Below are 13,319 nucleotides of genomic sequence, written 5' to 3'. Positions count from 1 at the left end.
AACAACGTACAGTATCCATGACCATTTGATGTCGTGTTCAAAAAACCTCTTTGTATTTTACCCAAGTCATCAATTTGTACAAATGCACTAACCAGCTTTGTTGCTGATAGAATTACAAAAACTGACAACATTATTGCCGATAGAATTAAAAAATAACAATTTATATCTGGTACCGACAAAGATTTCACACGTTTTCCTGATATGCTCCATCGCTAAATTTTAAGCCAGAAAAAATTACTAATTAAAAAAAGTAATATTACATTTAGGTAACTAATGAATGAAGAAAAATATTAGTTGATAAATGCTTTTAAACTGGAAAACAAAGCATAAGTATGGACCGACGGAACACAAACACGAATATCAAGTATAGGTTATCCAAGCAACAATAAAACAGAACCGAAAATTAAATCTATATCTGCTGAGATACTCAAATAGCTGGCACACTGGATAGGGATAAAAACAGGTAACATATTTTCTCTCTAAGTCATCAATTTAAACGAAAACATGGTTCCCGCTACTGTAGTAACAGATGAATTTCACGATAGAATTTAAAAACCCTTATGACGCAGAAGAAACCTAACATGATTAAATGCAACAAACAAAAATGCTGGAAGAAATAGTAATGCAAACAGTCAACATAAATAAACCAGTTTTTTCACTCTATCGTCTTAAACTAAGTAATAGAAAAAACAAAGCCAACAAATTTAGTAAAATTCAACAAATAATTTCCTAAAAAACAAAGTGAAAATTTCAAAGGAACTTAAGAGTATTGTGAGATAAATCCCAAACAATCATAACAATTCTACCACAAGTCCCAAAGAATAGTGTTCAGAATGAATTACAGGTCTTGAATGAGCTGATTTACCAGCAGTCTTGAACAAACTGATGTGCCAACAGTCTCGATGTAGCACAATTATACAATTCATAATTTCTTTAAATGAATTCACAATAATTACAAAAAGTGTTTTAGTCCAAATAGGAAATGAGCACTTTGTAATTCCAATGAATAATTTAAATAAATAAATTTCTTTGTTGTTGTTGTTGTTGTTGTGGGGTTTAACGCCATTTTTCAGCACGCGATAGGCTATACATGGCGGCCAGTATTAATGGTGGAGGAAGAACCCGGTAAAACCCCGGAAAGAACCACCGACCCACGAGAAGCTACTGGCAAGCTTTCTCACATACCCACATTGGCTGAATCCGAGACTCGAACCCACGCAGACAGAGGTGAGATGGCAGTGATCCATAACGAATAGCGCTTTAGACCACTCGGCCACTCGGGGCCCAAAAAATATCTTTAACATTATATCTGAACACAACAGTAAACGATTCCAGACTGATCTTAAAGGATGAATGAATAATCTTGTTGATTTCAGGCATGTATATCTCCCCACTTAATAAAAAAAAATTACCTCAAACTAAACAAATTCGTTTCTAGAACATTCTAAGGTTGTAATCAAGTCTAGGTCTTGAACCCATGTAACTATCAATTTATAATTTACAAACAAAATAAAAAGCAGGTAGGCACCAACATTATATCCTCAGTAATGGACTAAGGTCAAGCACACCAAATAAATGGGGGGGGGGGAACAAGCCAAACTATATCCTCAACCAATGACAGGTCAATTACACCAGATAAATTAAATACACATAATACATTGCACTAGTAAGTAAAAGAAGCGAAGAAAATGTATAAAATATCAGTTTACAGCTTTGCAACAAATTTGCGTAATTTCTTTTCACATATGTTCTCTATATAAATTGATATATGTAGTGAACTTTCCAATGTGTCAAAATTCAAACAATGTATACGTTTAAATACTCTGGACTAATGTTTGTTTTAATGTTTTCCTTCGTTTCTTTTTAGATTCTGACCAGAGTCCTGTCAACGAGACATTTTACGAGAATAGAAAAGGATTTCACCTGTGATGATGCACATGTCTGAAATAGATCTGCAAAATTCAGCTGAACTCGAATAGTTGCAAGCTTCTTGCTGACATTATTGATTTTTCACTCACAAAAACTTTTCAAGAAAGCTTATAGTTTAATGCATTTTAATTAACGTTTTGCTTTCTAAATACACTATTTCAAAAATACCGATCTAAATCTTTCTAGTTAATTTAAAGGTTTGCGCAACAAATCATTGGTATCACTAAACGATTTTCTGGCAAATCTATTGAAGTCACATCTACATGCAGTGGTCTTTTCACTACTTTATACATCAATATGCACACAGGAAACACAAATGATGACAAAATGACCAGATTTGAAAGAATAAATATTTAAAAAAACTGCTGCTGTGTTGCACGTCAAATACAATCAAGACTGGGGGTGGGGCAAAATCGCTCGCCTTTACCGATCACTGCCATCCATGGGCTCCAACACATAGAGGAAAAGTGGGCGCTTGCCCCTCCTCACCCCCGATTTCACATATAAACAGTTTGATTTGCTTACATCCGTTTTTAACCGTGACCACTACATATTTGCCCACACACCCAAAGAAAATTTCCTCGGGTACTTATATTGCCATCTTCCCCAGTCTACGTGGGTTCGAGACGTAGGCTCGGCCGATGACGTTATTTGAGAACGCTTGCCAGTAGCCATTGTTAAACTGGCCGACATTATAGCCTATTGTGCGCGGAAAATGGCGTTAACCTCCCAGCCCCCACCAACACCAAACAAAACAGACAACGAAGATTGTTTTTTTTTTCCTCAAACTTTTTAGTTAGCGGAAATTAGTCGGTTGTCAAGTATGTTCAAAGTTTATTGTGTAGAGCTAAGATAGATTGTTTTTATACGTCTAATGAAAATACTGAATCCTTATTCAAAGGCATCATCCAACATTCTTACAATTTCAACCTAAAGACTGTCTAACCTCATTTTGCTTGTTCTTATTAGTTTGTGTATTCGTATATTTGGTAATTCTCGTATAAGTCTTATTTATTCTACATTAGTTAATTAATAACTATACAAGTTAAAATAACTAAAAGTTTGACAAACTGATATTTATATTATTACTCTCTCGCCTTCTTCATAATAAAAAAAAGCTACGCATGTATTGTAATTAATGTTTATTATAGAATTCATTAAGACTTTAAACCTAGTGCCCAATACTATCTACATAATAATGCAAAGCTGATTCTTTATTTGCTGTTAATTTAGTTTTTGTTTTTACTTTCATTAGTTTCATTTTTGCTTGCATCTTTGATCAGAGGTGTGGATGCATCAACAAAATGGCTTAGAAATCCAGAACCTATTTTTAAAAAGTTAATTAAACTCCTACAACCATCAATATAAATCAAACCCTCGATTATTTAATTTGATATTTTCTTAAATTATGTTCAACTACGAAGTATGTCACCAACCTTTTTTCATATATTGAATTTACTTACATTTTCTACTTTTTGTTTAAGTGTCTACCTTTCGGTTAGTGGTTGGAGACAGTTCGTAAAATTATAACTCATACTTGTTATAGCACGAGTATTGATTAATTGTTGGACATCTAATATGGCCACCACAACAGCCATCTGAAAATCTTATTATTGCTGTTCATCATTAACAGTCATATAAACATGGATTTTTCACTGAATACTTAAACGATGTCAAGTCAATGAATCTGGTGCAGATCTAATTTACAGAATGGCCACCTTTGCTACCATCACTATTTCTAAAAAGGAAGTTGTATAGACATTTTTTTCAAAAGAGTTTAATCCTAGATTTTAGAAATATTTGTTTTATTAAAAAATGCTTCCCAATTGTATAATCGTATTGCTATACAATAAAAATAGAACTTCACCAACAACTGCGTAATCCAGCTTCATTTATTAATCTTAAATATACTCCTGTAATATATTTTCTTGATTTGTTTCTCATCAATTTCATAATCTTGGACTCTAATCAACAATTCTAAAGTAAATTTGTTTCTGAAACTTAATTATGGTGCATTATATTTTGTGTTTTGAACTTACCACCTTAAATATACAAAGACAATGATCAATTTAATTTGCATCAGTCCGATACTATTCTGCGTATGAGAATCTTCAGTTAATAGATTCATATCGATTAATATTATCACTTAAAAAACTAATCTTGTTCAGTGTAGTAAACGTTCAACTCTATAAATATTTGTGCAATTTCTTTGTTAATCTAAGCTCTAAAATTTGCGCAATTGTTTGTTAATCTAAGCAGTCAATATTTGTGCAATTTCTTTGTTAATCTAAGTTGTAAATATTTGTGCAATTTCGTTAGTAATATAAGCTGTAAATACTTGTTCAATTTCTTTTTTAATCTACGCTGCAAATATTTGTGCAATATGTTTGTTAATCTACTTTGCAAATATTTGTGCAATTTCTTTGTTAATCTAAAATGTAAATAGTTGTGCATTTTCTTTGTTAATCAACGTTGCAAATATTTGTGCAATTTCTTTGCTAATCTAAGCTGTAAATCTTTGTGCAATTTCTTTTTTAATCTAAGCTGTAAATTTTTGTGCAATTTCTTTGTTAATCTACGTTGTAAATATTTGCAATTTCTTTCTTAATCTAAGCTGTAAATATTTGTGCAATTACTTCGTTAATCCACCTTGTAAATATTTGTGCAATTTTTTGTAATCTAAGCTGTAAATATATGTCCAATTTCTTTGTTAATCCTTGCTCTAAATATTTGTGTAATTTCTTTGTTATTCCAAGTTTTAGAAGCAGTATGATCTGCTGTAGTTCATTTCTTAAACATTAGGTCCATTATTTGTCACACAACACACTCGAATTCGTTTAGCTAAGGGTTGCGATCGCGTCAAAAACCTGATAGGAGGTCGATTTTATATAGGGCTTGTGAAACCGTTTGTCTAATTAAGAATATAAGCATTATATAGACCCAGATCAGACTTCAGATCATGATCAACTTTGTTTGCAGTTGGATCCGACTTACAAGCGAGTACCGAGAGTATGTGTGATTCTTGATGGAGAAGAAACACGGTGGTGGTAGCCTAAGACATAAATACCACTGTTATGGTGGGGAGGTGTTTTTTGGTTGGCGGATCATTTGGTGGTTTTTCACACATCCAGACGTTGATCATAGTGGCTAATACAAAATAATTATAAAATGTTGTGCTTTTGAAATAAAACTATATATTAAATTGTTAATGTTATAGCGCTGACTGGGTGGTACTTAAAATATATAAATTCATTGAATTGTAAAATGGTAATATTTCGCTTCTAGGTATGCAGGATACACCACTGACAAGACTGCAGTTTTGCCATTTCTGCACTATCGCAAACAATTAGTATGTTGTCTAATTGTTAAGTCTAAGGTTGCTGGATACGTGGCACGGTATATAATATAATTGTCATGTCTAATGTTGGTGGAAATGTAGCAATTATATGTAATCTAAATGTTAAGTCTAATGTTGGTGGATACGTGGCAAGATATGTTATCGAAATGTTAAATCTAATGTTGGTGGATACGTGGCATGAACTGTAATCAAAATGTTAAGTCTAATGTTGGTGGATACGTGGCATGGTATGTAATTTAAATATTAAGTCTAATGTTAGTGGATACGTGGCATGGTATGTAATTTAAATGTTAAGTCTAAGGTTGGTGGATAAGTGACATGGTATGTAATCTAAATGTTAAGTCTATTCTTGGTGGATACGTGGCATGGTATGTAATCTAATTGTCATGTCTAATGTTGGTGGATACGTGGCATGGTATGTAATCTAATTGTCATGTCTAATGTTGGCGGATACGTGGCATGGTATGTAATATAAATGTTATGTCCAAGGCTGGTGGATACGTAGCATGGTATGTAATCTAAATGTTAAGTCTAATGTTGGTGGATACGTGGGATGGTATGTAATGTAATTGTTAAGTCTAAGGTTGGTGGATACCTGGCATGGTATGTAATCTAATTAAGTCAAATGTTGGTGGATACGTGGCTTCATATGTAATTTAAATATTAAGTCTAATGATGGTGGATACGTAGCATGGTATGTAATCTAATTGTCAAGTATAAGGTTGGTGGATAAGTGACATGGTATGTAATCTAAATGTTAAGTCTATTCTTCGTAGATACGTGGCATGGTATGGAATCTAATTGTCATGTCTAAAGTTGGTGGATATGTGGCATGGTATGTAATCTAATAGTTAAGTCTAAGATTAGTGGATACGTGGCATGGTATGTAATCAACTTGCTTTGTCTAAGGTTGGTGGAAGTGATAGTTATCATGCTTCAACAAATTTGTGTGGGTTTTCTTCCTGTTAGAATCAATGAAATAAAGTAGAGAATTGTGATTCACTTTAGCTGGATTCGAACTGCGCTTATCTTATGTGCTAAAGTAATTGACTTTGGAATTTATTATTATTATTATTATTATTATTATTATTATTTTAGAATTAAATGAACTATTGAACAATAAAATACAATTATCATTTACTTACATCGCCTTATTAATATTACTCCCACGGACCTTGCAATAGATCGATTCTTAATGTAAGCATATACACTTATAAGGACAAGTCTGTAAAATAAGCTTCTTTAACTTTAATGATGCAAATATTTTGTTATTTTAGCTGGATTTTGGACGTTTGCAAACAAAATAATGATCCCCAATTTGTATCTTGCCGGAAGCTTCGTAAAGCTCATTGTCGGATGTTGCAGGATCTGGATCACGTATGGAAAAGTCTGTAGCGCCAAGAGTGGGATCAGGCCGTTTTCCAAGGAGAGCATCGGTTGCGGCTCTTATAGCGTTTTGGTACTCATCGGTATTGCGCGCTACAGCGTCTTTCCATGCTTCATCATGACCCTTAACATCTAGTGTCTCGAACTGGTGCTTGTTGCCGCATCTTTGGTACACAACTTTATATATGGTATTAGGATACCCTGGAAGATTCATGCGATTAACCACAGAGTATGCAACGGCAAGCTGTCCTTCTTCGGTCTCGCCTCTCGCTTCGCCAAACACAATGCGAGCCACAAGGTGGGTGTCTGCTTCGTCCTGCAAACAAATCAGCATTCAAAAGTCTGCAATACGATGATTGTGCATTAACACATTAGTGCTATTGTGAATACTACAAACACATTTTCTGAGTAAATATCTAAGTATCATATCATACAGTAATTAACTATCGCAGATCAACGAAATCTCTGACACGTTCCAATACATATGTATCGCCGATCAATACTATCGGTGGCAAAGGTTTGAGACATCACTGATTTACAATGGCATTGGCTGCTAGTCGATACGAAAAATCTATCATTATTGATGAAGTTTTATCAATATATAGTACAAATTAAATCGTTTTCCGCCAAGTCCATAAAAGGATTCCTAGTGGAATAAGGGTATTTGCATTGATAACTCAGTCTTGCTCTTGATCCTTAATTGACATTCCAGGAGCTTGGGTTCAAATAAATTCAAGAGTAGTTTTAGAAGAACAAAACACGGCATATTCGAGCATAATTTTAACCACTCAAAAACTTCATTCAAATTTTTCTGAAATTGAACCAAATCCTACACTTTGTTTTAATATTTTTGAACGTATATTAGACGATTTATAAATATTACAAGTATTTCAGACAGTTTAGCAGAGGTTTCCAACATATATATTACTACCATATATATTACTACTGTCACGTAATGTCAAGCTCGTGGATGAGACTGAGAAAATTCAAGTTCTGATTTCAACGCAGTGTGATTTTCGTGTCTTACAAAAGCGTCTTTTACGTACGTTTTGTATTAATAACCTTTTGACATGTATCTCGCTCGATTAACAGATTATTAATAACAGTATCAGCACTCTACAAGTCACATTACTTGGGTTTAAATTAATCATGTCACTTATTACGTTTGTAGTAAAGCTATCCGACATAAACCGTTCTTGAAATAATCAAGATGGTAGGTTCAAAGGACGTTCAAATATTCAGTTTAGAATTAATCGATGCCTCCCCTTTATTTAGTAAATTAGTCGCTCGTAATTCCGATATTTTTTAGGGTGTGCCCCAAAAGTAGTTGTGTTATACGAATTTATTCGGGAGAGAACGAACAAGGCAAATCAGCTTTTAAATCAGATCTGAGAAGAAAAAGCGTGCATCAGATAAAAGTAAGACTCTGGTGAATATTGGCGACTAGCTGGGATGCTGAAATAATTTGAATAGCGAACTTGGGCTGATAACAATCAGACATATCGTGGGGTTGGCTTCTTTTATAGCGACAACGGTTACGTCATCAAATCTTGTGTTCCAGATTTCGACTGGGATCGGTTGACCCACGGATGGCGTCTATTAAATTGGATTAATTTGTAGACGATGAAGAAATTACACGGCTCTAAATGTGATGTAACGTCGATATTATCTGGTTTTAATAGAAACCATCGATGCTAAGGACCAATATCTTTCAAGATTCAGTATTATTCATATGGTTTGAAGAGATTTTTCTTGTGACGTCGTTATTGCGGGTTTAATTGGAATAAAGTATTTTTTTTAAAAACTTAACTCAAGTGGATCTTGTCGATATTTGTTAAAGTCGTATACGGCTCAGTACGCAACCACAATCTCGGTTTATGCAAAGCATAATCGTCCATGCAATAGGTTACATACAATCGGATTCTACAATGCGAAACTGGACGAAGCCGAGTTTTAATAAAGTAATAGTATAATGGCGGTTTGTTTAACATATTCAGAGTAAATTTTCCAAGAACTGATTTTTAACATTGTTTGCTTATGGCATGCTATGCAGTTAGGAAATGGCGGTATTTTTTTGAAATAAAAAGTGGATTGCTTGCTTCGAGTTCTTACTGGAAGAAGCATGATGGATGTATGCATATGTATATTTAGATCATTTGCCAAGTATTTCATTTCATACAATAAAGTATCATATTACTAACCTATTTTCTCGTGTTTTGTGTTGATCGCTTTTAAAATGTTCGTATTTTGTACATTCACCAAGTCGGTTTTTGTCTTTGCTATTAATTGCCAAGAGACGGATCTGTTATGAAAATTGTTTTGGGACTCTGGTGAAATTACTTTTCTACAGAAAACGGTAGGCCCTTGAACTTCCTCCTCTACAACACGGAATCCTGTGTGTATGTGTGTGTGTGTGATTTGGATTGTTAACGTAGCTTTAACAATTTTTCAGTCATATCGCTACGATGTCTGCAGTGTAACAGTTTATAGTGATGTCTAGCACTGTGGCATCATGCCGCAGACATGTTGCATGATGTCCCACCCAGTCACATTATCTTGACACCAGGCCGACCAGTCCTAACACCAACCTCTTAATGCTGAGCGCCAAGAGAGGCAGCTGTTAGTACCATTTTTGTAAGTCTTTGGTATGACTCGGTCGGGGATCGAACCCACGACCTCCCGCATCCGAGGCAGACGCTCTAACCATTAGGCCACCGGACCGGAATCCTGTGCAGATTGGTCACATATTTCTGTCCCGATAAGACCGTTCTTGTGCTAATGGAAATTAGTATATAGGCTACCTTTATGGAATGGTCAAATTCCAACTGTGACAATTATATGCTCATTTTTTTCACCGTTTACATTGTCAGAATCGTGCAGTATTTTTCCATGCTACATGGCTTCTCCACACTGCACGACACGTGTCTAAAATAGTATAGGGTATTAGGAACTACTTGGTAACTTTAACCATACGCTCTCTTGTACTAGAAGTAAGAAACGCGAGAGACGCAGTAATTGAAAACATCATTTAAACCGCTTTTTAGGGAAAATATTTGTAACATTTGAAAATAGAATAATTTAGCTATCAACACAGCTTTATAGGGTCAAAACCAATAGCACTGAAAAACATACTGAGGCTAATGTACATTTTTACAAATCAGTAAAACTACTAAATTCAAGTAAAAATGCAACTGAAGGTTTAGGTAAGACTATACGTGTTAAGTTGCAATTAACTTCAAAATAATATATTAACAACCTTGACAATAGCTCTTAGAAAAGTTATGAAGGTCTGTATTGGCCATATACGACATTTTATGATAAGGCAATAACAATTATCCCTGTATTTTGGTAATAATACTAGTACGATTAATAATGACAATGACATAATGCTAGTTCCAAAGAAAATGATGTTCCCCGAAATCAAGAGACCGGAATATTCATATTTTCTGCTCAAATGTCTTACTGTACATGCTGAATGGTCTATTGTACTACAATTGGTTATTCGGCTTACCAAAGTTTATTAATTAATGAATTTTGAGTTAAAATCTCTAACCCCTGTCTTGCTATCCTAATATTGGTTTGAGGCAAAATGTACGAAATCTTATAATTTGATCTAACATTTTACCTTTATGTATCACTAGCTACATTAAACTGCTTGTATTCTGGTTTCTAAAGTATCCTTGCAAATGACGACACTGTACAACCATAAGAATTAATTTATCCCGTGTCCAAATGTCATACACAAAAGAACATAAATAACTAGTAAGGGCTATTGATAATACGAATTGGCTTAACGAGTGGGTGGGTGTGGTATAATCAAAAATCCTGTATAGTACTTAAAAACTCGCTTAAATGTACAGGTACAATAGGTGTTGCGGAACATGTATTTGAGCTAAAATATGCAATATAATACTGCATTTTACGCGTAGCAGATCATGGCATTGAGATAGTATTGAGCTATTGCATGCAACTTTCTTGTTCCATGAAGATTATTCAAGAAGGAACGAGCATTACATTTTGCATATGCATAAGGTTTTGCACACAATGATGTGGTAAACATCACGATGCCAAGCAATGGGCGCTGCCATATTAATCTTTTCTGAGTCAATCCGGTTTCTTGACTGAGTCATATTATACACATTCAACCCGATGGCTATCAAACCCCATATTGAAAGTACAGTTATGGTCGGTAACGGTAATAGCAATTGCAAAACATTTCTGGAATACATACTATACATCTGATTGTTTACATTTTACTTCTGTTTATCACAACTTTAACTGCATGTACTTCAGTAAGTATTAATCCGCCAAAGTGTCTATCTTCAGGTATCATCAGTCTTTCGTTCTTAATATCCATCTTATGGTAAGGAAAAATACCTGCCGTTAACTTTCTTAAATATACCTTTTATGCATGCATAAATGGCATGTTTAATGATGTATAATGAATTAGTTTGCAAATATGAGAACTATTCAAGATGTGGTATGTGTTTCCGCTAGATTGTGAGAAACTTCCAGCAAAACAGGAGTGTCTATAAAATTGTGAAAAGGAATTTAAAAAGATTTACAAACATATTCGGTAAAATATATTAGCAGTTGCATAGTTTACAAGATGGTACAGTTCTGGTGGCTGTTACGAGTGTCACTAATCGTTAAGGTTAAATGAAATATAGCGCAACGTGTTTAAGGACGGTGAATATGAGATGTAATGATGTACATATCCATGTGCTTTTCTTTATTGGACTGTACGGTGAGTCGCATGGGCCACGTATAGGAAGATAGTTTTATACGTATATGTACAATTATGTATGTACATATATATGTGGTGATTTAGTGACGTTTGTGCATTTGTGACAACTAGTTATTTATTCTGTTTTTGTAGAAAATTTGAAAGAGACTGAATAACTTAGTTTTTGTTTTTATCGCTGTTGGGTGTCGTCATTTGCAGAGACATTGGTGCTTTAGAAGCCAGAATACAACGAGGCAGATTAATGTGGCTGGTGGTCTGCATAAAGCGAAAATATTAGACCAAAGTCTAAGATTTCGTACATTTGAAGTGGATCCCATTAGAATACCAAGAAAGTGGCTAGAGATTTAAACTCAGAATTCATTATTGAAGTTTAGAAAACCGAATTACCAATTTTGGAACAATATATAGTTTAGTATGTACATAAAGACATTTGAGCAGAGAATATGAATATTCCAGACGCTTGATTTTGGGGAACATAATGTTTTCCCATTTTATCAAACGATTGTTGAATATCAATGGAGATTCTATACCTCGTTATGGAGTTATCCATTATTATTGGGAATTTTATTACGTGGCAACTGTTCTCTGTTAAGATATTTTAAAATCATGTAATAGTCTGATTGTACAACACCGTGTTACTGCAATTGTGTATAGAAGGAGATAGAGAAAATAAGAATAGTGTGAAAGAGAAAACAATAGACGAGATTCAGCTTGCAAGTTTCTGGAGACCGAGATAATTTGATGGTTAATTTAGCATACAACTGGGGAAGTGATGTCATTATTTTAAAGTTTGAACAAATACTTGATACATTGTTGAAACTAAATAAATACTAAATAAATTCAACACATCTCAACTAAATTTAGTGAAAATTTAAATACCTTAAGACTGGACATTACATTACATTCCAATGATCACAACGTTAATCTAAAAATAGCGAGACACACACACAGGTACATGTATGCACACTTGCCCAGTCAGGGGAGTCCGTGCTGCTTGTACTCAAAGATAGCATTCGATCTAGATCCAGTTCCATGAATACAGTAGAGCTCGAAATAAATAAACTACTCAAAAGATAGCAAACCTAAACGATATCGTTCAAAATTTTAAAGTTTCCTACAGTCTTGTTTCGCACAAAAACCATACGCATTCGAAATATACAAAATGCAATCTAAATCACATCAAAAGCGGCTGTTTTCTCCAGCGATTTTCACACCTGATTGCACGCTGCTACCATGTTGTAAAACCTCTACTGAATTGTGAATTACCAATAGCCCTTAAAGTGTTGCGAGTCCTACCATTATAACAAAATATGAAATCATATTCTAAGAGAACAGCAGCCATGGACCTAAATAATGTAAATAAACAACTTAACGCATTTACCAACTACATACCATGTCAATTTTCTTCGCTTCCAATGATATGTCAGTGGTTCTGTATATGATCAGGTCTCGTGTGATTAAGCATGGGCAGAACTAGCCTGTCTCTACACAACGTCATGGTATATATATATGTCTCTGCTAAAAACCAACCAATCAGTGTCTCTTGTTTTTTATGGATGACTGAGGACTTGACCAATTATGTCCAGAGTTTAGTCTTTAGTGGTGAGTAATAGAGGTAAAAGAATGGTGTTCCTCATGGGGTATTTACACTTTCAATAAAACGTAACACAGTAATAGTTTCAGGCTATTGGTAATACCAAATTCAGTACAGGAGGGTGAGGGGTGCTAGTCTGATTGTGAAGAAATGGTTTCAAATTATCGTAATAGTGATGATGTCCCATTTCTTTTAGTTAAGTTTCGTGCACCATTTAGAAGTAAGTGTGTGAAAGAATGACTTATATTTTGAAAAAATGTAATACCTTGTTGTCCACAGACTTTGATGCAGTTACAGCAATACGA

General features: G+C 34.3%; 1 protein-coding gene across 1 annotated transcript; it reads right to left on the bottom strand.

The window, feature by feature from the left end:
- Positions 1-6,520: 6,520 nt before the first annotated feature.
- LOC149774314 (uncharacterized) lies at positions 6,521-12,893 on the bottom strand. Its single transcript, XM_089945436.1, has 2 exons — positions 12,813-12,893; positions 6,521-6,989 (listed from the first exon to the last, which is right to left on the bottom strand). Exons 1-2 carry the CDS (start codon positions 12,813-12,815, stop codon positions 6,561-6,563), a joined length of 432 nt encoding a protein of 143 aa, XP_089801562.1. The 5' UTR covers positions 12,816-12,893; the 3' UTR covers positions 6,521-6,560.
- Between the last annotated feature and the right edge of the window lie 426 nt (positions 12,894-13,319).

The sequence above is a fragment of the Sinohyriopsis cumingii genome, unplaced genomic scaffold (genome assembly GCF_028554795.1).
Source record: "Sinohyriopsis cumingii isolate HCF-2022 unplaced genomic scaffold, ASM2855479v2 utg000349l, whole genome shotgun sequence".
In the NCBI taxonomy this organism is placed as follows: Eukaryota; Metazoa; Mollusca; class Bivalvia; order Unionida; family Unionidae; genus Sinohyriopsis; species Sinohyriopsis cumingii.
This window is presented reverse-complemented; position numbering and strand designations above follow the sequence as displayed.